General features: G+C 47.1%; 2 protein-coding genes across 11 annotated transcripts in view; one reads left to right on the top strand and one right to left on the bottom strand.

Annotated features, from left to right (window-relative positions):
• myo18ab (myosin XVIIIA b) overlaps positions 1 to 25,000 on the top strand; it is an 82,822-nt gene that overhangs the window by 5,636 nt on the left and 52,186 nt on the right. For 8 of the 10 annotated variants that reach the window (XM_076167873.1, XM_076167876.1, XM_076167874.1 and 5 more), the window contains 3 exons: positions 21,923 to 22,010; positions 22,408 to 22,514; positions 24,363 to 24,539. In XM_076167873.1, coding sequence (XP_076023988.1) covers positions 21,923 to 22,010; positions 22,408 to 22,514; positions 24,363 to 24,539 — 372 coding nt within the window. Of the gene's footprint in view, positions 1 to 10,389; positions 10,563 to 12,044; positions 12,066 to 21,922; positions 22,011 to 22,407; positions 22,515 to 24,362; positions 24,540 to 25,000 lie in introns of those variants that run through there. The other 2 variants (XM_076167878.1, XM_076167879.1) reach the window with 2 other exon arrangements.
• Positions 1 to 25,000, bottom strand: part of ngef (neuronal guanine nucleotide exchange factor) — a 95,303-nt gene that overhangs the window by 33,837 nt on the left and 36,466 nt on the right. The window lies entirely within an intron of this gene.

The following is a 25,000-nucleotide window of genomic DNA, read 5'->3' as shown; positions in this document are numbered from 1 at the left end:
CTCAGAACCTGCTCTGGTTCAGTGTTTCCTCCTCCTTTCATATTCTCTCTCCTCCTTCTAGGCTTTCTTAAAAAGTCCAAACACCATAACAAGTATTCTGTGTAAACTGTGTTAATGCTGGGCGCTTCATACTTCCTGTGATAAGCACACGTGTTACATGTATGATCTCTCACCCATGCAGGAGTGTGTAAGCCTCCAGGTGTGCCAGGGCTTTGTGTCATATTTATTCATATATTCTCCCCCCAAGCCTGCTAATTGGGATAATATACAATGTGGAAATGTTTAGACAAACATCTTAACTTGTAAATCTGCTGGAGTCAAAGTCCTTTGGGATTCCGAGCCTTAAAGCATCTGAGCATTGCAGAAGGAATCCAGATTAAACGGCTCAGGGAGGAGAGGGGAGGCCAGAGCGTGAGAAACAGAGAAGGCTAGAGGACCAAGAAGCCATCTTCACTTGTCTTGACAGGCTGCCTGGAAACATGGGAAGCAGGCCTCTCCCTTAAAGCCTCACTCTGGTATTTGTGGAATCTGCTTTGGAACAAATAGGCCACTTCCTGACCCTTTCCCCAGGAGATGCTCCATGAGGATGAGGAATGACTTTCTGAGGCTTAAGGGTGGTGGAAGAGGGAGGAAGCTGGATGTTTATGAATGTGTTTGATAAGGCAGTTTGTTCTCTACAACATGTCTACTTACATACTTCCTGTCTGGACCTATGCTAGATTTGTCTCTCAGTGTGAGTCCATTCATGCTGAACTGTGTTTAAAGCCAAACTGAGAGCATTCAAGCCTAGAAATGAAGTTGAGAGAGAGAGAGAGAGAGAGAGAGAGAGAGAGAGAGAGAGAGAGAGAGAGAGAGAGAGAGAGAGAGAGAGAGAGAGAGAGAGAGAGAGAGAGAGAGAGAGAGAGAGAGAGAGAGAGAGAGAGAGAGAGAGAGAGAGAGAGAGAGAGAGAGAGAGAGAGAGAGAGAGAGAGAGAGAGAGAGAGAGAGAGAGAGAGAGAGAGAGAGAGAGAGTGAGAGTTGAGGGAAGCGTTGTCCATGTTGAGACACGAATTCCAAGAATTTCAAGCTTTTCCTTGAGGTGGAATAACTGAAATGTTTGAGTACAGAACAACAAACATGAAGAAGAAGAAGAAGAAGTTGTTTTGGGACTGGATCACTTGTGAGTAAAGTTGAGTCCTGGTATTCAGAGTCAGAAGAGCCGCCACTCCACCGCTCCTCAGCTCCTCACAAGGAGGACATTGTTATTGAAGCCTCCCAGTCAAACTGATTTCCTGCTGCCTTTTATTGTGTCTTTGTTTACCACCACCCCCCCGCCCCCCTACATCCTGCTTCCTCATGGACATGTCAGTGAAGATGGGAAGTGGGGAGGAGGAAGGAGGAAATGAGTTTGATATCCCCTCACACCCACTTTGTGAAGATCCAGACTGTCCAGCTTCATACCTTCAACTCTGTCTGTCTGTCTGTCTGTTTGTCTGTTTGAGTTTTTGCAACCCTGAGCGTTCCAACATCATTTCCACTCACATAACTGAGTGCAGGTTGAACCACAATCCGTAGAGTGGAGCTCCTCCCTTGGCTGGGGGGTAAATGGTCTCACTGCCTGACATTAAACCAGAGAAATGGATGTAAATGGATATAAACTCAGTGGAAAGTCACTTAAAGCCACGTTCAACACTCTGAAGTACTGGCTGCTGTTTCCACACGTATTAAGATAGATATTGTTTTAATTTGTATTAAAAACTCATTTGAAGTTTGAGGTTTCTGAAGTATTTGTCAAAGCACTGCTCAAAAAAAATGAGCATGATGTCAGAGGCAGCATGATGTCACCCCGGCGTCTCCATGTGCTCCGTGTGAACCTGCTCTCCTCTGTAAAGAGAACGAGGCGTCAATGGCCGACCTGCCAATGCTGGTGTTCTCTGGTCAATGCCCGTCCGGTTGAGCACGGTGCTGGTCTGTATGTACATACAAGTCTCACTGGAGGACGTGGGGCCCTCATGCCACCCTCATGCAGTCTGTTTCCGACACAGTTTGGTCGTAAACACACACACCAGTAGCCCGCTGGAGGTCCCTGTGTAGTCGTACCATTTTGAAGAACGATTGGACCTTTGTGATTAAAGCAGAATAAAGTGGTCTCAAACACGTTGACTCCAACTTTGATTTGAAAAGGGTTTTATAATGTCTATAGGATTATTATGTATAGGATTCTATAGTGTCCATGCTGTAGTAGAATGGAACAGTGATGTGGTGATGATGTAGCATCAGGCTGATTGGATGCTCAGACTGAGGTTGAGCTGTTTGTTATCATATGTTATACTGGATGTTTGTGTTACCCTCCCCTAATATACTGTGTACACACACACACACACACACACACACACACACACACACACACACACACACACACACACACACACACACACACACACACACACACACACACACACACACACACACACACACACACACACACACACACACACACACACACACACACACACACACACACACACACGTTCCAGCTTCATTCACTATCTGGAAATAGAAAGAGAATGGAATGTTTTTATCTCCTGGTAAAGGTCTACTGTTCCCCTCTGTCCATGGTTGCTTACATAGCCATTGTGGCTAGAGTGAAATATTACATCTGGCTTTTTGTTTTATTGCAGTCCCACGAGTCGAAGGCTTTCAGCCATTTGTGAATAGCATGATTTATTTATTTAAGGCACATGAAGAGTGAAGAATCTCTTTTTCAGGTCAAACGTTGTAAAGAGATCCTTAAGAGTTCAGACCCACAACATGAACCGTGTGTAAAGATGGAACAGAGTCAAAGGGTCTGAAGTTAAGAAAACAAAACCTACCTGATTCCTTATTGAGTTTATCACAGGATCCTCAGACACATGTGCCATTTCTTTCAACTCCAGAAAAGAAGGAAAGGAAAGCTTGTGGGTGTTTGCTTGTGTTTTGCTTAAGGTGTTTGTATTGCAAAATAGCTGCGTTAGTTCTGACTTTGGGTTTCTGCGTCCTGGATGTCAGAACAGTGGTTAAAGTCTCCAGCCCAGCCCAGGCCCGGACCTTTAGCCCCCAGTATGTGAGAGTTCAGAGAGCAGTCGGGTCAGGACTGATGAGGCTAGACACAGGAATGCCATAAGACTCGTTTGAAGCAAAGGGATGAGTCACACTGGCACAATGGGTGACAGGCACACTGGGAATTCACTGGAGCTCCACTTTGATCCACCGTAGACCAGAACTTTGGAGGATGAAGTAACAAGGATACATATTTGAATATTGTTTCCTTAAATTGTGGAAGAGCCATGTTGGTTATTAATAAGAACATAGATTCATTAGATGTTTATAATGTGACTCTAGAGTGGTTCCATGGTTACTATCCAAGAACTGCATTCAATCCATAAAGAGCTGCTATTTAAATATGAACCCGCTGACTTTCTAGTACAGTAGTTAGTGTATAGTCGTAGTTTGGGTTTAAGTTTGTCGTAGATACCAAGAGGAAATACTGAAACACACTGAACCAGACCTTTTGGCTGAAATACCCTTCCAGGAAGTATCCAAGCGGTCGGTCAGGACCCTGGTGGATTCAGAACCACTGCTGCAGTTATTTGGTTGATCCACTGCCATTGAAAGCATCGTTCTCCAGCAGGGGTAAAGATTGAGACCCACAACTGTATTGTGTCTGAGATCGTCACACATTCTGTGTCAGAGAAGTCACAGTGAAGTGTGTGTGTGTGTGTGTGTTCTGACATTACAGGAACATTCGGGTCAAACCTTCTGCTCTCTTTGTAACACGTTGAGATTAGATTAAATGTGCCTAATCCCTTCAATTTGCCAAACAGGAATGTTAACTCATGCCAATCAGTGTCTAATCCTCTCTCATGCTTACTCACTTTGCTCCGTCGTTGCCTTCCATAACCAAATAGCCTGATTTGAGTCTCCAGATGTTCCAGTGGATTTGATGGGGCTGTCATGCTGGGAGGTAATCCCCACGCCTTTCCACAGGATCAACCACTGGCCCCATAAGAGGCAGGCAGAGTTAATGAAGTGGAGGAGGCAGAGGGATAAACACCAGCTCACACATCAATTTAGTCTCCTTCAGTAGAGGCAATCTCTGTAGAGTGAATACTAGTTAAGGATGCCGTCCACTGAGGTTACCTGTCATGGTCAACCCACTGAGTCTGTTGGTTATCTTTGTTGTGTTGTCTGTTAAATGGAAACAGACACATTGGTGTTTGAGCTGTTATGGAGTGCTGCTGCAGGAAGTGGGTCGCCTCAGGTCTGAATGGCTCAACAATGTGATGCCTGATGCTGTGACCTTGTCTGACCTCTGCAGTGGCTCTGTCCCGTTGACTCCCCCTTCCTGCTCTTTGTCATACATGTTTACAGGAGCAACATTGACTGATGAACACGGTGACCAAGCAGGCAGCAGGGGGGGGGCGGAGGTGTGGCAGGTAGTCTGGTTCCTCCTGGTTCCTCTGCAGACCTGAATTATTTACAGAGAAGCCACAGGCCTGATGAATAATGGAGAGGAAAGTGTTGAAGGAAAGACCTGTCACAGTCCTGCAGGGAGGAATGGAGGCAGAGAGACCAGAGTGAGGGATTGGTTTCAGTGTCGAGGGGAAAGTTAAATGATACATGACCAGGAATGCAGTTTAATAAAGTTAAAAGGGTGAACTGTCAGTCTGTCATTGTTAAAATAACTGCAGTCCTTTTCTACAGTTTCCATAAGCAAAGCCTCTTCTCCTCTCTCACTGTACTAGAAAGCACTTTACTCCAGACTGAACCCAGGTAGATTTATTCTGTATTGTCCTTTTAAATCTATTATATTGATGTTCCAACACTATTGGAGAAAGGATGTTGATATCCATGGTGCAGCAAGATTTTGCATCGTTTGTAAATATCACCCAATTTCCACAATAACTTCATGTTATATCTTACATAAGATGAGCGGTTAGGCGTGGCTGTTTGGTTGCTTGGTGGTTTGCACTGTTGCGTCACAGCAAGAAGGTCCTGGTTTACAAACCGGGGCCTTTCTGTTGCTAGTTTTCTTCTTCTCTCTGTGTCGTTCCTCCAGGTGCTCAGGCTTCTGTTATCTGGAATAGTGGAGTCTGTGCATGTCCATGGTGGGACTTCAAACTAAGAGCTCAGTATTTGGACACCACTAATGAGCTCAGTGTGTTTGCTGACCTTCAGCCCCACAGTATAAAGTTAAGGGCTCAGGTAAAACATTATTATTCATACTCCTGTGAACATAGATATCCACTGCAAATTGTCTGAAAAATACATGGATGAATGTTCTAAAGGATGGAGAGATGGTTCCTGCATACTGAAGCATCTATAGGTTGATGTGAGGGTGAACAGTGGCGAGTGCAGCAGCAGCAGCAGCAGCTGCAGCAGCTCGGTGTCCCGCTCTTGGTCTGATGCCACGCTGCGTTTGGCTGTGTGACTGCTGACCACTGCTGAGTGAAAACTGCACAGTCAGCCGTCTCTTTTCTCTCACAGTGACACTGCAGCACAACAAAAGCAGACTACAGTGTCTGCTGATCAGCTGCTGCCATGGCAACACGCCTCTCTCTGTCGCCTCTCTTTTAACTTTGCCAAAACAAATTCTGGAATCCCCAGAGGTTTGTCACCTTGGATTCTATCTTTATTCTGTAGTTAAACTCTTGTGGTCTTCAGAAGCTCTTCTATGTTAGGGTTCAGGATCTCAGTGCAGCTTTGTTATCAGTTGGTCCCATAGGAAAAACTGTATTAGAGGCTTTCATCATGCCAACAGTCAATCCAGGGGGGGAAACTGTATACTTGTGGAACTGTTAGGAATGAAGATGGCAGCTTCACATCCCAAATAATGGGAGTGGAAGTCCGAAGCCCATATCAGTTAAGCTTGAATATAAAACTCTGTGAAGAGATTGAGACCATGTGTTATGGGTCATAGCACTCTGAGACACAGAACTAGAGATTCTTTCCTCTGCGTGAGATGATTGGCAGCGTGTGTGTATCAGATAACACAGTGCAGGCTCAGTCTGTGACTCAGCCTCTCCTATCAGGCTTAGCTGTAATGAGGATGTAATGAGCATTTTCTCTCTGCATGATATTGTCTCCTAGCCAACACTCATCATCACAAACATCTCAGCCTGTCTAAGTTCAGAAGGGGAAGCGTTTGTGTTCCGCGCCCACCTACAGTGGCAGGAGGTCCAAGACTTCCACTTCCTGTCTCCAAAGTCTATCCAACCAGTCCACCATGACCACAGCTGCTTCAAAGCCAGAGGGGTGGAGTGGACAGGAACTTCCATTTGCGCTCCCCTTGGAGCAACTGGGAGGATGTTAGGATGTTGTTTTACTATTTAGGTCTGGAGCTTAATTTAGGAGGAAATTGCAGCGGAGGCACATATACAACTTAACCCCTACATACGTGTGTGTGTGTGTGTGTGTGTGTGTGTGTGTGTGTGTGTGTGTGTGTGTGTGTGTGTGCGTGTGCGTGTGTGCGCGGGGCTTTGGGCTCAGTTACATTCAATGTTCTCATGGTAAACATGGTTCCATTAAAGAGAACATACAGCATCGTACAGATTTGATGCTTTATTGTGAAATCTTAGCAGAATTAACATGAGTTCTTCTGCCGTGGCTCCTCTGAGTCAAAGCGGTCCTGAAACCCCCCCCCCCCCCCCCCCCCCCCCCCACTGGTGTGAACACGTCAGTCAGGCTCCAGGGTTTTTCAGTGCAGCAGGATGCTTGAAGGGGTAAATGCAGGTTACTATGGTAACTGTAGGATTATTATAGTGTTACCAAAGGATTACTGCAGATCTAAATGGTCAAGTGGTCACAAACCAAACTACAGCTGAAGTACAGTGGGGTTAGAAGACCCATGATGCATCATACTCAAAGATCAAGCAATAAGAGAGGAGACATGAGATGTGTCATGCTCACATACATGTAACTGGAATGAGGCAGCAGTGGAGCTACATGGTATTTCAGACCGGTTGTAGACAAAAGCATTTCCCAAGCCTGCCTTTGTTTTCTCCTTTTGTTCACATGAACGTGCCTAAAGTCATCTAAGCAGCAAATATAGCTCCAGCTAAATGTGTAACTGTTACACAATCACTCACTCCGACACACTGACACGTGTTCCACACTCCAACCAAAGGCCGGGCTGCTGTGCTTATCTGCTGTTACGGCAGCATGTTGTATGCTGACCCGGGCCCTGGGGCTTCATGCTGTCTGCTGTCTGCTGTGTGTGTGTGTGTGTGTGTGTGGGTGGGTGTGTGGGTGTGGACGGCCTTTTGGCTCTGCACTGATTGGTAATGACTGCCTGATATTGTAATAACCTTAATTGGTCTTATCTAAGGGACATGTTGTATGTATAACACTGCTGATGGGCTTACTTCCTGCTCCTTCTTCTATGTTCTCCTCTCTCCTCTTACAGGTCTGGTCTCTACGTGTGTATCATTCAAACCTAGCGCCCATTTAAAACATTATATGTCTAACAGTATCAATACGTTGTGTAAAGTCATTCAGCCAGCATGCAGCCATTATGAAGGCTTGGTAAAGACTCTGCCCTCAAAGCTTCCTGAGTCATCAACACATTCCATACACACACAACAGGAAATGGCTCTATAGCTGACTGTAACGTGCTGTGAACACTGTGGCCCGCTGCCATTGACCTTTGACCCAGTGTGAGGACAGAGGAGATAGAATCTTAGGAGTTGTGTAAAAAGCACCGTCCTTGTTTTGTCCCGCCCACGCATTCCAAAGAGATGACAGACAGAATGAGTGTGACGAGGACGAGAGAAGGTGAGTGTGTGTGTGGTTGATAGTAACGTGGTGGGAGAGGAGGAGGAGGAGGAGGAGGAGAAGGAGGGTTTGACTTTCCTTCGGTGTGTTTGATTGTGTCTGGAATCCAGCAAGACCCCAGGTCACAGAGGGTCAGGGGGGTCATGAGCAGGTCTGAAGCACTGGGCTACACACTGTACTGCAGTATAACACACTGTACCTCAAACACACACAGATTGCCACAAAGAATCAGAAATCAAGCCGAGCTCTGTTTTGTTCTTTACATTTGACCTTAACGGTGCCCTTTGGGACTTTGGGGTCTGTGGGTGTTCTGGCTTGTTTCTACACAGCTTTGGGCGTATGATGAAGCTTGTGTGTGTGTACGGAATAGTCTGTCTGACAGTGTCACACGTGTACATGTACACACATAGACACACACACACACACCGTCTGACCTACATCTGCCACCCTGCAGCAGTGTTTAAACATGAAGGGGCTCGTTCAGGAATGGCCCCGGCCTCAGCACAGTCACACACACACACACACACACGCAACCACAGCAGATCTTTGAATGCATCTCACCGAGCTTTGTGCTGTGTTTGGATCCTGTGTCACCTCTGAGTTAAAGCTGCTGTGACGTCTGGAGACACAGACACGTAGACACCAGGCCCTGTGCTCTAAGGAGCCGGGTCCATGTTTCTAAGGCCTCAAAGCACAATACATGTACAGAACACAAGTCTAATGAGGAGTTTCTTCCTTTCTGACCAACATGTTTATAGACAGTGAGGTGCAACAATGGAGGAAGATGTCTGATGGCTCTTTGACTTTGTTTAATTGATTCAAAGTCTGTGTGTGTGTGTGTGTGTTCGTTCTGGGGGATTATCTTATCAAGTGATGAAGGTCAATCTAGAGGCTGAATCCCAGAGTGTGTTCTGTCAACATAGACATGAGAATGAAATCAGCTGTAGAGGAGTAAACAGGACTGAATGGTTTGAGGAGTGATCCTCCTCCTCCTCTGTCTGAGCTCAGTGTTTATGGAGCGGTGCTCCCTCTTCATCTGAGCTGCTGACAGCAGCCTGGCATCTCTGCTCAGCTCATGAACACAATGTCACACATGACTGAGGAACTCCACGTCCTGGTGTCCAGAGGTCTGGAGGCAGCAGGAGATGGACCCTGGGTAGACTCGTGTGTTTACATGGAGATCGTATCCATGTGGTGAGACATGTACTGTATATGGATCATCTCAGTGATCAGCAGCTTGTTCCACCTCATCACACTCCAGGTGTGATTGAGTTCAGACTGTGGTGTTTCCATTGGTTGATGACTTACAGGAGTCATTCTGGGTTCTCCTGTTAGATCCATGAGGAGAGCCATCCGTCTCTGTACTGCTGACTCATCTGGTCTGTGAGAGCCTGTGGTGATTGCGTGGACACGTTTACACGTCTTTACACGCCTCACATGTCTCACATGTCTACACAGAGATGGAAGGCCCTGCCTGTTCTTTAGAGCTCTACCCTCTTCATCTTCCCTCATGCTGCTTCTGCTCCAAACATCACCCATTCTGTTGATTTGATGACATTTCACACTTGAAGGCTTCTTTGGGTCTCAAACAGCTGATCTGCCTTCCCAGCATGAAGCAGCTCCTTGCCATTCATGCTTCTTACACACACTCTTGAGTACAGTCAGGGTGTTCTCTCACCTCGCCCTTCATTCTTACCCCACCCTCTGTAAGCTGTAAACCAGCCTCTTTCACAAGCTCACGCTGCCTCTCCTCTCTGATGCAGGCCGAGGGGAAGCTGTCATTTCTTTCTGCACATTTTCCAGCCCAGTTTGGTTGCACATGATCTATATTACTCTGGTCTTCCCCCTCTAGACGGCCATGGCAGCCAGCCTGCTCTGGTAAATAATGGAGGCTTTGTGTGGTTACTGGATTCAGGAGGTCTCACTTTCTGCCTTTGTGCATCTTCTCTGATCCTCTGGCTCCATCTTGTGGCCAAAAGGGAGAAGTGGAGCCAAAGCCTGAGCCACAGTTAGTTGAAGCACGGCTGAATTGTGTTGCCTGGGGATGTGGGGACAATGTCCTTATGGTAAAGGATCACTAATGATAGCTTTACATGAGAGGGCGAGAGTTAACAAAAATAATAATAGTAATGTGTAAGTTGTTGAGGTGAGGCAGCAGCGTTAGAGTTTACAGTTTAGTTCTGTTTAGTGTTAAAGTCTCTGAGTGTCTTCATCACAGAAGGCCAGCCAGTAGAGTTTGTTGCATCAGATGGGTCATAGTGTCAGAGTAACAGCTCTAAATGATAAAGACCCAGTGAGCTCCATGTCCTCCTGACACTCTGACCTCTGTATCTGTTGTGTCTATAACTCAAACTAGGAGGTTTAGCTGTGCAGGGTTCATTGTGATTTGAAATTGTATTTCTTTGCCCGTCCTCTCGTCTTTTTGAAACAAGTGTCTCCTCATCTCTGTGTCTTAAAGCGTTGCTCTCATTGTTGTATAAGAGGGAAGTGTCCTGCAGTGTTTGCAGAATCATGTTTGCTCCCCTCCTGTTTGTCGTCAGCTGCCTTCCTGTACACACTCGGGCTTCTTCCTTTTTGTTATAAAGAGAACTTTCACACAGGAAGCCAATTCAACCGTCACTCCTCTTCAAAATGGACTAACAATGCCTGGTCTAGTCCTCTGAGCGCACACTGGGTAGATGGTAGGAGTGCTGAGACCTGAGACTTGATGTTGTGAGTGTGGAGGAGCTGTGGAGGAGCTGGACATCATGTGGACACACACTGTGAAGCAGGTATGTAGCCAGGCGGGGGATGATTGACGTTCATACGTGGGTCGACTCTTCTTTGATAGGGAGAGATTGAGTCATCTTTTGTGTTGCAGCGATGACACGCCCGCCCTTTTAGTGACAGGATGCTGGATGTAAATCAGACTGAAGTGAATTCCTGTCATGATTGAGGCTAACAACACCCTGATTTAATAACATGGAGCTGAATGTATTCAATCTAACTTGTGGAACTGGAGAGTCTCTGTAGACGTTTAGACGTTTACCACACTGACCTGCTGTGTCCCAATAAGATCAACCAGCGCACAGCCTCTTCACACAGCTCAACACAGACTCACACTGAATAATGAAGGGTCACTTATTTCACTCATCAGCTTAATTGATTGGCTTGGATTTTGGCTCCATACCTCCCTGCTGTAGGTCACACTCTTATTCTGAATCGCTTCTGTCACTTTCTTCTAGAATATTCTCTCCTTTTCTTAAATCTACCTCACACACACACACACACACACACACACACACACACACACACACACACACACACACACACACACACACACACACACACACACACACACACACACACACACACACACACACACACACACACACACACACACACACACACACACGGCGAGCGAGCCAGCAGCTGACGTGACAGCAACTGCAGAGAGAGGGGTGTGTGTGGAGGTGAAGAGGGGCTGCTGGTTGGATTCTTGGAGGTGGGGGAGTTCATGGCAGGCCTCCTCCGCCTGGAGAGCAGGGTCACTATTTTTACCTCAACACCCTCATATCACATCACAGCTGTCCCCACATCTCTGCTCTGGCCACTGTCAGGAATAACTGACCAATCAGAGAGCTCTCCCTCTGTCTGTCTCTCTCTCTTTCGCCCCATGTCTCTCTCTCTCTATCTTGCCCTCTCTCTCTCTCTCTCTCTCTGTCTCTCTCTCTCTGTCTCTCTCTCTCTCTCCCTCTCTCTCTCCCCCCCTGTCCCTCTCCGGCGTCTTCATACTGAGCTGTGTGTGTCTCCAGCAGCTTCCTGTCCTCTGGATCAAATTTGCTGTGCTTTCTGGGGGCCGTGTGGATAAAGGACTTTCCTCACTAACAGGTACAGGAGCTGTGTCAGAAGGCTTTGTTAGAGACGAGGGGCCTTGTTTGAGAAGTCTATATGAGGTGGGCTGAGCTGAGCTGCTGCCTGGAGGCTCCACAGCCGCTCGCTGCTTCTATATTTAGGGCTGTGACCACAGAGAGAGAGAGATAGAGAGAGCCCCGGGGCAGCAGCAGCTCCACTGCTTCTCTAACTCAACACAGGGTTAAACAATAGCAACGTTTGTGTCATGTTGAAGGTTTGGTTCCTCTTTTGCTCCTCATGTTAGTCAGTAAAGTGTGAACAACGTGTCAGACTGACTGTGTGGTTGGTTTGAAGAGGGTGTGTGTTTGAATGGACGGGCCCAGCTTTGTGTGTTGGCTCTGTTGAGAAGTGAACTTAGTGCCTTTGGTCTGATTTAGATGGTGAGTTTGATTTGATTTAGAGACTTTCTTCTTCTTTTAAAGTTGGTTTGTGTCACTTTGTGTCTTTTCTGTCATGTGCCGTTGGTTTTCATTCACTGGTTGAAGCACTGCGGCCTGTTACACACAGATATAAAGTATTAATGTGTAAGGTCATGGTGTCCAGAATAGAATATCAACGCTACAGGTGAGATCACTTTAACGTCACACACTGATCTGCTCCGTAACGAGCCCATGTGGTGACCTCATGATGGTGACCTCATGATGTCAGATCAATCACACACAGGTCTCAGTCTCAGTCAGGACAGGCACACAGGATAATGAGAAGTTTATATCTGTGTGTGATGGACAGATCATCACTCTATATTAGAATGATATCACCAGATGACCTCACTTGAGCTCTGGAGGTCCTGGGCTCCTGGATCTGTACTAACTAGGGTTCAGCCAGTCGACTGTCATCATACGTGTAGCAGGAAGCAGCTGCTGTGTGTGAGCTGTGTGTGAGCTGTGTGTGAGCAGTGTGTTGTGCTGGCTTCATGTCTGGCAGATATATGGACTCTGTTCTTCTCCGGTCCTCCCCTCCGACTCAGGTTTCATTCAGAGAAGCAAATGTAGGTTAATGTCAACACAATGTCACCTAAGGAACAGGCCTTCATCACGCTTACAACACGCTGATCCAGCCAGAGTATCCCTGACCATAACACACCATGTCCTGTGTTGTGTCACTGTTATCTGTGATCATTATTCTCTCACAGAACACACACACTTTACTATATCAAGGTATCAACGCCTCCTCTAGGATTCAGTTGTGTTTATTTGCCCTTTATGTGTTAACAGCATCATAGAGAAGTGTGTGTGTGTGTGTGTAAGTCACATGAGTTCATTCAAAGGTAATAGTGGAGACATTCGGGATGATTCTCTATTCTCTGGTTGGTTCAGTGATGATGAAGTGGTGTGTTTACACGCTTTACTGAATCAATGTACAATCAGCTAGTCTCCATCTGTTACTGTTAAGTATACAACCATGATTTAGGATGGATTCAGTCTGACTATGGTGATGACATGATGCCTGGAAAATGTATTTATTGCCTTAAAAGAAGCAGAGTTTAAGTGTTAAGACCTGCCAAGTTTACTGGTTTGAAGAAGGTAGAAGCAACTATGTGATGAGTGAACAACATCACCTTCACCAGAGCAGTGTTAGTAGTGTTTTGATAGCATGATGCAATCCAGACAGAGACGCAGTGGCCTCCTGTCATCCCCTTCATGTTCCACCTGCTCAGGTACGCTCTGTGACCTCTCCTCACTCAGGTGGAACTGTTTAAACACATCACTGTTAGAACAGAACAGAAGCCCCAGGTTTAGATAAACAGCTTTCAGGCTTTCAGGCAAACACTGATGTTTCTACACTGGAGACGGTGAGAAGGCGAACCAAGACTTGATCTGCTCAGTCAGGCTAAGTACAGATGCTAGAGAGGCTCATATAAAACATCTGTACGGCCATCTCCTGTTCCACATCTGTAAATCCTCTCCAATAGCTTGTTCACTAGGTAGATGAAGAGTAGAGGGCTGTAGTTGATTAACTTTGATGCTTTCTTTGGTTGTAACTTTGCCGTTTGTCTCATTTTGGCCGTGGGGGAGTTTTGCTGATACTGTTGGTTTGCTCTCATTGGCTAATCTCAATATAATCTCCTGTTCATCCTACATCTCTAGCCTTTATGTCATGGCTGTCATGGACTGAGTGACCTCTGACCTCTGGCCTCAGCCCTGAGCTCTGTCTGTGTTGTGAAGCCTCACCTGTAATCTTCTGTCTCAAACTTTGCCCCTCTCTTTCTCTACCAGCCGCCCCCTCCTCTCCCTCCCTCTTGTTGCTCCCATCTCATCCATCTCAGCCCATGACATCAGATCAGCCAACATGGCATTCTCATCACGCTTCTCCTTCTGGGAGCAAAAGGGAAGTCTGGTTTGGATCTTTGATCAGCGCTGCACGGTGTTGGCTCATATATTAACACGCCTGTCCAGACTCATGTGTGATCTTTACCCTTTTCACTCGATGGATTTGATTGACAGTGTGTTGTATATTGTTGTATACACAGATAACAATTGTCCAGTGTTGTTGTTGTGTGTCACTTATGCTGTTTGATTGACACTCTTAACCACTAAGCAGAAGTGTAAGTGCATCCATGTGTAGCTGTGTCAGTAACAGGTGTGATTGGAGTCATCTCAGCTGTGACTGATCTCAGGTGTTGCATGGTGTGTGTTCTGTACAGTGTGTGCGTGTGTGTGTGTGTGTGTGTGTGATGAGCTCCAGCTTCATGTGGTGTTCAGGTTTTTATTTGGTTTCCTTTTTCATATCGACACCCTCAGATTAAAGAAGAGAACAAGCCAGAGAGCACAAGTGTAAGTTTCTCACAGAGTGAAGTGTGTTTGATGTTAGCGTGCAGCTTCATCCAGACCAATGAGTCACGGCTCAGAGGTGGAGCCTATAGTTTACATTTGTAGATGAACCTGTTGTGGTAGATCTGTACAGGTAAACACATTGTGCAGCGGTTTATCAGTGTCTTGAAATGAGTCCAACAGCCAATGAGCCAGGTCTCTGTTCTCCTCTTCATGATCTGAACCGTGTCAGGATGAAGGAATGACTGGTTATTGTTGGATACGTTGCATTTCTCCTTGTTGTTTAAACTTTAAAGGGTTGCTTTAGTATTAATGAGGTTCATGTAGCTTTGGATATGAATATGATTCTTCTTTCCTTCTCTTTTCCATTATTGATTGCCTCATGTCTCCTCTCTTTCCTCTTTGTGAGTAGCCAGAACCTGAAGGTCTGTCCAACCGGGCCAAGTCGGTGCCGGCTCTAGACCCAGGCAGGGGCTTATTCCGGGCTAAAAGCCCCTCAGTCTCCCCTACAGGATCTGCTTCCCGGGTCAGGAGTCCATCCCCACCTAAAGTCAGGACACCTGTTCAAGTGCCAGAACGATTCAAAAGCCCCGAGCCACTGGCACGCATGCCAGAGCGATTTAAGAGTCCTGAACCCCCACGAGCTCCTAGGAGCCCAGAGCCGGTCATGCTCCACAATGTCCAACAGCCAAACGGCTTCCTGAGCAAAAGTGCTGTCAATATTACATCCAATGGTAAAGTCAACGGTTCAGTGAGGGGCAGCAGTCAGGTGGATCACACAGACGACCAGGGTCTGACCCGCAAGAAGGTGGTCAAGGTGGTCCGGCGTGTGGTCAGGAAGGTCCTGCCCATCGAGGATGAGGAAGTCCCTATAGTTACATCGATCAAAACTCCAGAGCTCCCCAAGCTTTGTCCTGAGGCACAGGCCCCAGCTTCAACCAAGACCCCCAAGATGGCGGCCTTCTCCTTCAAGCACGACGTGATCAAAAAGGAGGAGAGAGATGACATTTCACAAGGTCTGACCAACCTCATGGTCAGGGGCCGGACCAGGGAGCCTCGCCCACGAATACGCAACGAGGAAAAAGATGAAGCGGTGAGAAGAAATGAGAGAAAAGAAGAAAAGGTTGAGCCTGTGCAGACAAAAGAAGACAAACCCGCCCCTAAGCCAGAGGAGGTCAAACTGGAGTCTAAAAGCTCTGTTCCATTGAGGAGGCAGGAGGTTCAATCTCCTTTGGTTTCTGAGAGCTCAGTCTCCTCTCCTTCCTCCAAATCCTCCCATTCCAGACCCACGTCTCTCCCAGCAGTTGTTGGCTTTATTCCAGCACCCAAGCCTTCAACGCTGTCTCCACCTGCTGGCTTCATACCTTCACCTAAACCCAAAGTCACACCCAGTCCCCCTTTGACTGACTCAGTGGGGGCAAAGCCTCTCACCCTCCCTCCTCCATCAGGACACAAACCAGCTCCCCCTGCCCCTCCTGTGAGTTCCAACCCTCCCTGCCCCAGGCCTGCTCCCATGTCCCCCCCTCCAACAGTAGCTGCCCCTCAGAAACAGCCTGCTGTCAGTAAACAAGAGGTACTGCCTGTGTGTGTGTGTGTGTGTGTGTGTGTGTGTGTGTATACACTGTTCACACTTGCACAGTGAACGTTTGGGACATTGCGTGGAACTGCATGGCGATATAAAAGCATGTTTGAGATGAAAGAGCACTCTGGTGTTTGGTTCCACTCCCTGTGATGATGTGTGTGACCTCAGTGTGGACCTGACTCACTAATGGGCCTTTCACATAGAGTCCCTCCAAGCAGAAGAGGAGAGCAGAACTCATCCGGCTCTCTTAGTGACTCATACCAAGGTTACAAGAGCCTGCTTTGTGTTTAGCTCACTAATGGATCAGATAACCTACAAATCTATGAAGAGGACTGCCTCATGAGTCCTGGTGGTCCTCTGACCCGTGCAGGTCTACGTTCAGCCCAGAATGTAAATAAGTAGATACCAGATTACAAAGGACATCATCTTGTTCCCTCTCCCTCAGACCTTTTCTGTTGGAGGTTGTATTGAAGGCTCCAGGTTCTCTGGGCTGCAGCAGCTTCAGCTTCATTCTTTCTGTCTATAGTGTTTGGCCAGTAAACAGGTGACAGGTGTGCTGCTGGTGTATTCTGTAGGTCCCCTGCTCCAGGTGACTCAGTAGATGGTAAGAACAGTGAGAAGAAGTGGTTCTTGATGTCTGGCAGCCACAGTTTCCCATCTGGCTGCAGGGTTTCACTGGCAGCCTCTCAGTCACAAACCCTCAGATTCCTCCTCAGCTCTCTTCTTTCCTGGCCAGCTTGGATCTGCAGTCAACTTAGTGAATTGTTTATTTGCAGGAGACTACACACTCTGTTTTGCACATTTCATGAACTTGCTCCCTTTGAGCTTCTTGAGGTTTGGGGCCCCTCAACTATTTCAAAGTGCTTCTCCTCTGAGACTCTTTTCAGGGAATCATCTCCCAGCAAAACAAACAAGGAATTCAGTGGCTGCCTTTTCCTCCTCACGAGGCCTCCAAGCCTGTTTACCCAGGCTCACCAACAGGGGGCTTCATAGCCTGGAGACTCATGTAGGGATGTGTTCTGTACTCTCATTGAGTTGATGCTGGTTTACAGTTAAATCCTCCAGAGCCACACCTGAGGAACTGAGGTGGGAGGAGAATCAAACTTATCACCATTTTATCTCAGCTGCAGATCATGATCATGCACTTCTATACTTTATATCTCAGGAAGCAGAGTCTGTAGCAGAGCTCCGTCTGCTCTGTCTGCTCTGTCTGCTCCGTTTGTAGTTAGATGTTGATATTCAGAGCCAGAGGATTCAGATGAGTCCAGATTAGTTGGTGTGGCCGGGGACACGTTATTTATTGATTAGTTCAGCTTGGAAGGTTGCAAGTTTTTGCCTCTTACTAATAACATCCTCTTCTTGAGGTGTGTGTGTGTGTGTGTGTGTGTGTGTGTGTGTGTGTGTGTGTGTGTGTGTGTGTGTGTGTGTGTGTGTGTGTGTGTGTGTGTGTGTGTGTGTGTGTGTGTGTGTGTGTGTGTGTGTGTGTGTGTGTGTGTGTGTGTGTGTGTGTGTGTGTTGTATTGATTTCCTGTGTGAGCATGATGTTCTGCGTTTATTCATTTGAGAATTCTTCCAAGATGTTTTTCTAACCTCACCCAAAGAGTGTGTGTGTGTGTGTGCACATTTGCATTTATTGTATACGACAGAATGTGTGTGTCTGCAGTTTCCAGCTAGATAGATGAGTCATGCTTGTTTTGGCTAACGGGGTTGGCTTGGAAGTGCTGTGTGTGTGTGTGTGTGTGTGTGTGTGTGTGTGTGTGTGTGTGTGTGTGTGTGTTAGTGTGTGTGTGTGTGTGTGTGTGTGTGTGTGTGTGTGTGTGTGTGTGTGTGTGTGTGTGTGTGTGTGTGTGTGTGTGTTGTCATGGCCTTTGCTCTCTCTTTGTGAGGTTTAGTCTCAATGTGTTGCTGCTTTGCCCTGTAGGAGGCGCCGCCGCTCAGTCCTACCGAGGCGGCTCAGAGACGCCTGATGAGGATCTTCAGTGCCCCTGTAAATGACTCTGCTGTCCCGTCTGCCCTTTACTAATGTTTTGCTGTGGCTTCCTGTCTGTCTGCTTGTATTCCTGTCAGCTTCAGCACCTGAAGTCAGTTTCACATTAGTGTGGTATCAGCTGGGCCTTCTCCCTGTTTGCTGACCTCACTCATGCTTTCCCTCTTACCACACTCTAATATACAGTACAGCACATCCTGTTTATGTGGCCCTTTGTTCATCTGTAAGTTCTCTCATGTTGCCTTGGAGTCTCCTTTAGAAAATGGTTGAAAGATGTCAGCCCTCCTCTAAGTCAAGCTGAGTTACACACACATTCATATTGACACTGTGTAGCTGTTTAACATGTTAGCTGTTTAACATGTTAGCTGTAAACACTGTGCCTCTCTGACTTCTCCTACAGTGCTCTTGTGTGTTACAGAATTGACTTTGATCCCTCATCTGTAGCATGTTGATGTCAGTGTCTAACATGTGAGTTTCCCCTCCCACACACCTGTTAGACACACCCCTGAGGTCAGAGGGCAGACAGACAGACAGACAGTGTTGAGCCAGCTGTCACCTGTGTTTGACAGTTTGTTCCAGTCCATCAGAACAAAGCAGGTTTTAGTAGAGGAGACAGGACTCAGGATTCAGGAGTTCCTGGTTTGACACCGGGCATAGAGAGCCTGTCCAAGTGCTGTTGAGCAAGACACTGAGCCCCTAACTGCTCCTGTACAGTCTGTATAGGCTTTTAAGAAGCATTACCAAGCATGACCTGTTTTCACTCAGTGTGCACAGCAGCATAGGGGAGGAGCAGTGGATACATGTTTACATTAAATCATGACTTTAATGGTGATTAGAATGAAAAACAGGAACATAAATATTTCCCAAAAAATGAAATAATGAACCCTCCTTTTGATTATTAGTGAGGAAGGAAAGAAAGAAGAGGTTTAAGCTGAAACAATATTTAGTTCTACTTAAACTGAGCTGAGTGAGTTTGATCAGGAGAACGTGTTTTAGCTCACGGCTCACTGCAGCTCTTAATGTTCCCTCAGGCTGTGGGCATGAGTCAGCCTGCTCACTTTAGTGCTGTGTGTATTTGGGGAAGCTGATGGGGGGGGTGGGGGATGGGGGGGCGGGGCTTGTTTCCCTGCTGGAGTGGGACTAAACAGCTGTTTGTCTGGGCGTCACATGTGATCCCCTCTGTTGTTGTGACTCTAACCCTTCCTCTCTCCAGCTCTCACTGTGACTTGCTGGCTGGTTATCTCTTGTAACATGGCTCCATCCCATAATACCTCCACCCCCCACCCTAAACAGGCGCAGTTGCTTGATGAGCTCATTATCTATCAGTCTAGTGATGAGTTCTTCTCCTCAGTCACTCCTGCTGCTCTCCTGCTCTGCTCCTCATTTTGCTGCATGTGTCAATTCAAGTAACATCTGTCTAATACGTCACTCTGAAGTAATGCCTGACTGAACTAATCTGTGCTGCCAATCAACACGGTCACTTTGTCTGTCTGTGTTCAACCATTTCACTTTTCCAGTCCAAATCTCATGTTGACCATGTCTTCTTCTTTCTCTCCTCCATCCATCCACCCCCTCTGTCTCTCTGACTCTCTTCCTCTTCCTCTTCCACTCTCTCTCTTCCTCTTCCTCTCCCCCCCTCCCCTGTCCATGCCTCACTTACATTGCTATTGCTGGCTGCTGGTGTCTTGGTTGTTCTGTGGCTAAGCTGGAGCCGCCAATCACAGTGTCAGCCTCTGCCGCGGCCCCCCGGCCCCCTCCCCAGGTACTGCGGCCCTCCAGCCTTCCTCTAGGCCTCCTGGCTGGAATTTGCACTCGTGTGGCGTGTGGGAGTGTAAGGCCCTGACTCCTTCTAACTTTCCCAACTTGTTCCCTTGTCTGTTTCCTAACATGTGTGTGTGTGTGTGTGTGTGTGTGTGAGGGTTAGACCAATGTAAGTAAAGGATGTGTTTAAGGTTTCACCCAGTCAGTATCAGTCTGCCTCTGACATGATGCCTATGAGTCGCCTCCTTGTCGTTGTTCTGTGCTGAAGCATCGATCACTGTTTGCCCTTTGCAACCCTTTGACTGATCAGATTCTACAGTGAGCACATATGAATGTTAGACTTCTTACTCTCTGGGTAAGACGGCAACAAAAGCAAACAACATATTTCCCACACAGTCGGAGCACTCTTGTACACAAACATGAAGTGATCAGCTGAAAGCTTTGTGACAGATGTGTTGTTTCCAGCTGCAGGTTGTTAAAGCGCCTCCCTGTGATCCAGCAGCATGTGGACACACTTAGACTCCATGATATGTCAACCTGCATGAGCTGCTGCTGTGTGTCTGTGTCTGTGTGTGTGTGTGTGTGTGTGAGGAGTCTTACTGGGATGTTGGCATGGCGATGGAGTGAGACCCTTGGATGAAGCATGTGTGGCGTCTCTTGTTTTATATTTCTGTGCTGCTGAGTTCTGACACTCAGGCGCTCTCAGCTGTTCAGGACGCTTCTGCTCACTCCATCCATCTGGGTCCATGTGGCTTTATAATATCTGAACATAGGAGAGTCTCTAATGTTAGCATGCGTTTGTATCGTTCAGTTCTTGCTCTCTCCATAGATCTGAGCTCTAAGTGACTCTGCATGTCTGGATGTCTGGAGCTCAGTCCAGCTTTAGAAACAGTTCATCTGTTCTTCCTGCTCTCTCCACAGATGCAGTTACACATTCTGCAGTTACCCAGATCTGTCTTATCTGCCTGTCTCTCTGTCTGTCTGTCTGTCTGTCTGTCTCTCTGTCTGTCTGTCTAACATCTGTCTCTCATATGTAAATGTGACCTTTGACCCCCTCCCTCCTTGCTGTTCATGCTGGCCCACCACCAGGATGCAGTGGAAGAGGACCCTGTGGCCCTCCTTCAGGCCTCCCATGCTGCTGCGGCCCAGCAGTCCCAGGTCTGGCCTCTGCTGTGCCTGAGTGTCGTTCACCTCCAGCCTCCCCTCACCTGCACTGTGGAGTGTGTGTGTGTGTGTGTGTGTCGCTTGCAGATTGCAGTGTGACTTCACTTTTTCCTTTATCACCAACATGTGGCATTTAGTCTCCATTTATCAGCTGTAACCCTTTGTTTGACTGCTTTACATTGGTAGATTTTTTATTACGCTGGACTGGAAGGTTTCATGTCTTTATAAGGATCTGTGGAGTTTGTGGTTGAAACAGCTCCACCTAGTGGACATTTTAACTTCACTTCACTTCATTTAGCGGTCAAAACTTTGACTGTTGATTTGTTTTCCCTACTTACTACAAACATCTCCTACTCCCTGACATGATTAGATCTCTGGTGTCATCAGCCAATCAGCAGAATAGAGATCATAAACACGTAGAGACCAGTGCAGTTCTGGTTTGAGGTCTTTGGGTTCTTCTGCTGACTCGTGCTTCACTTGTTGTTTTGGTTTGCATATCACTTTATCTACTCTTGTTTTGTTGTGTTCACTTCCCTCATTAGTTTCCCTGTGTGACCACTGGAGGAAGTAGATTTGTTTTTGTTATTGGACTGTTAAAGTGACTGTCTTGGTTGAACGTTCCCTGAAGGTCATGCAGGGAACGTTCAGACAACACTCTCTCTCTCTCTCTCTCTCTCTCTCTCTCTCTCTCTCTCTCTCTCTTCTCTCTTCTCTCTCTCTCTCTCTCTCTCTTGTGCTCACACACTCACACACAGTCTCAGTCAACATCCTGCAGGAGCTTCACTGCTCAGAGCACTGTGAAGCTCTGAGTCCACCTTTATCCACTGCATGTTCATCTCCTGACCAGCTTCCCCCTCATCACCTCTCAGCATGTGTGGTTATGACTCAGTGTGACCTACAGCGCTGGGCTCTCAGACAGTCACAGGCTCTGTGGTTAAACTCTCTCCTCCCTCCCTCCCTGCTGTCCTCCAGGTGAAGACTGAGGAGCAGATAGCAGCAGAGCAGGCCTGGTATGGATCTGAGAAGGTCTGGCTGGTCCACAAGGATGGCTTCTCCCTGGGTGAGATGGGATTAAGAACTGTGTGAATGTTTTTATGCTGCACATGTTAGAATTTTTCCACAAGGCTAGAAGTTAAAGCATCCTGTAATAAAGCAACGTGTGCTGTGTGAGAGTATATGTTTAGCATTTCCTTTAGAAATACTTCATAATACTAAAACATTAACCCAGTGGTCATGTAAGTGTAAATGTAGATGTACTGACCTGAGATCACTGAAGTCTACGCTGCACACACACACACACACACACACCTGTCTGTTACTCTAAACTACTTTATGATGTTTTAAACTCCATTCACACTTCAGATGTTTCTATTCTGCTTCTTGACATAATCTGAAGACATTCAACACTAGCAGGTACATTCTAAGAATAATCTGATCTTCTCCTTCTCCTCACCCAGCCACTGTGGTGAAGACGGAGCCTGGCTCCCTGCCAGAGGGCAAGCTGAAGGTCAGACTGGAGCACGATGGGACAATACTGGATGTGGACGAGGACGATATAGAGAAGGTGAGTGAGGATTTAGACACGACATCATCATTTAGCTCAAATGGGTCATCAGATGTTAAGATAATGAAGATGTGTTTCATCTGGATATAGGGATTGGTCACACATTTTTACAACTGTAAATGTGTGTGTGTGTGTCCGTGACCCTGGGAGCTTTGGTTTGTGGGGCAGGAGGCCCTAATAGGAACAAATAGCCACAGGAGCCAGACTGAACCCAAGAACTCTTATGAATTGAGTTTGACAGAGGGAGAACTGGGCCTCCTCCTGGGACCGGATCAGGCAGGGCTCTTACCTGGGGGCGAGGCACACAGACTGTAGAGACTTACTGTGTGTATGTGACAGTGTGAAAGTAACACCAGGCTAAAGCTAACCCTAAAGGTAACGCCAGTGTGAACTTCTCAGTCTTTATTGTGGAGGCAGTGGCTCAGTGGGTAGAGCTTCAACTTGGGAACCAGAGGGTTGCCAGTTCGAGCCCCTGCCGAGGCGCCCCTGAGCAAGGCACCGAACCCTCAATTGCTCCCCCCTCTGCGAAGGGTGGTAATGTAATGTAAGTCGCTTTGGATAAAAGCGTCTGCCAAATGATCGCAATGTAATGTAATGTATTGTAAACCTGGTCTCTAGGTCTTCCTGATTGAACGGCAGTGAGGTTAGTCTGAAGCTGAAGAGCAGGAGTGGAGGCTCAGCAGTCTAATGGAGGCTGAGTCAGGCTGAAAGTGCCTGCTGGAGCTTTAGATGAGCTCAGATGCCTCTCTGGACATGGACACTGACAGCTGCCTGGCAGGAGCGGCCTGCTCAGGTCAAAGGGCACCAGGGAGGTTCTGCCACCTGTTGTCTTTTACTCATTGAGCTCCAGCCCTGAGTCCAGTCTGACAGGAACGTGTCAGCAGATCTTATTCATGACCCTGACAGCCTGAAGATAGACGCCTGAAGTCATCAGAACTCTCATTAACAGGCCTAGATGATGGGACTGTACTTAGAATAGTGCAGGGACTTCTCTGTGAAAGATGACTCCTCATCTTGAAGGACTCACCTCAGCCTGTGGTCATGTTTACACAGGGAAGGAGGGATGTTGTATGTTTGATCACAGTATTGCCTGTAATCACAGTACTGAGGCATGTAAACAAACTGAATGAGTTTCTAAAGGTCAGTTTTCTTCACTGGAGACAAATGATGAACTGATAGATGAGTGTGTGATGACCTGAGCTCCTTGGCCTGCTGCTGTGCAGGTTAACACACTGGAACTCATTCAATGTTTTCTGCTGTAAAACAAATTGGAGAACTTTATTGTAAGACAGAAAATGTTTTGCCCCATAATTTTGTAGAACATCTCAACTCTAACAGTGATTGTAAAGATGTAAAGATGTTAAACACACTCCTCATCCTCAGCAGCATCAGTCAGGACTCAGTCTCCCAGGCTGATTGTAGCACAGACCTGCATATTCAGACTCAGCGTAATGACAGAGCTCCATATAAAGGGAGGCAGTGGTGATGAGTGTGTGTCTGCAGTGAGTAAGGACAGGTTTGATGTTTCTGATGAAGGACTCACAAACATGGGGTTTGGTTGTGAATCCCAGAGTGAAGACTGAAGTTTTAATTACATCAGCTTTCCTTTGGGCTTTGCTCCGTTACCATGGCTGCATACTGATGCCAGGAGCTCCCTCTCTAATCTGTCTGCTGCTCAGGACACACGTCCAGCGCCCTCATGTGGTGGGACACAGGTGTCATTCTGTCCCCAGGTCACTTCATCCTACTGTGAAGAAGCATTTAATGTTGTTTCAGCTGTCAGTGTTCAGGCTGATAAAGAGAGTGATGTCTGTCTGTCTCTCTGCCTGTCTGTCTGTCTGTCTGTAGGCTAACCCGCCATCATACGACCGGTCAGAGGATCTGGCCTCCCTGCTCTATCTGAATGAGTCCAGTGTCATGCACAGCTTGAGGCAGCGCTACGGAGGAAACCTCATCCACACCTACGCTGGACCCAACATGGTGGTCATTAACCCTCTCAGCACGCCGTCCATGTACTCTGAAAAGGTAAAGACACACACACACACGCACACACACACACAGCTGCAAACACACACATGGAAGACTGTGTGATGGACTACATGTTTATTACAGGATCGATCCATACGGCTACTGACTTAACTTTAACCTGAGTCAACCGGCGTCCGAGCGGTGAGCTGAGGAGCATTGGCTGTGATTCATGGTCCTGTTGGTCCAGGCTGACAGTTAGAGAGCGCCTCTGCTCTTCAGGGTCGCAAGGGTCGCAGTAAATTACACACACTTAGCCCCAAGTGAGTCAGCACCAAAGATTAGTCTGCTCCAGGGTTCACAGGAAGCCTGAAATCACAATCTAAAGATGCTGCAACATGAATTGGTCCATTCAGGTTGAATAGATGTTTCATTTAAAGCTGACAAACCTCTGAAGAGCTGCAGTGTCTCAGCGCTCCCTCAGAAAGCTGTGCATCACTTAAACACAGAGCATGTTGATG

Source organism: Genypterus blacodes, unplaced genomic scaffold (genome assembly GCF_046128005.1).
Source record: "Genypterus blacodes isolate CSIRO-AG114 ecotype Tasmania unplaced genomic scaffold, CSIRO-AGI_Gbla_v1 ptg000180l_1, whole genome shotgun sequence".
NCBI lineage: Eukaryota > Metazoa > Chordata > Actinopteri > Ophidiiformes > Ophidiidae > Genypterus > Genypterus blacodes.
This window is presented reverse-complemented; position numbering and strand designations above follow the sequence as displayed.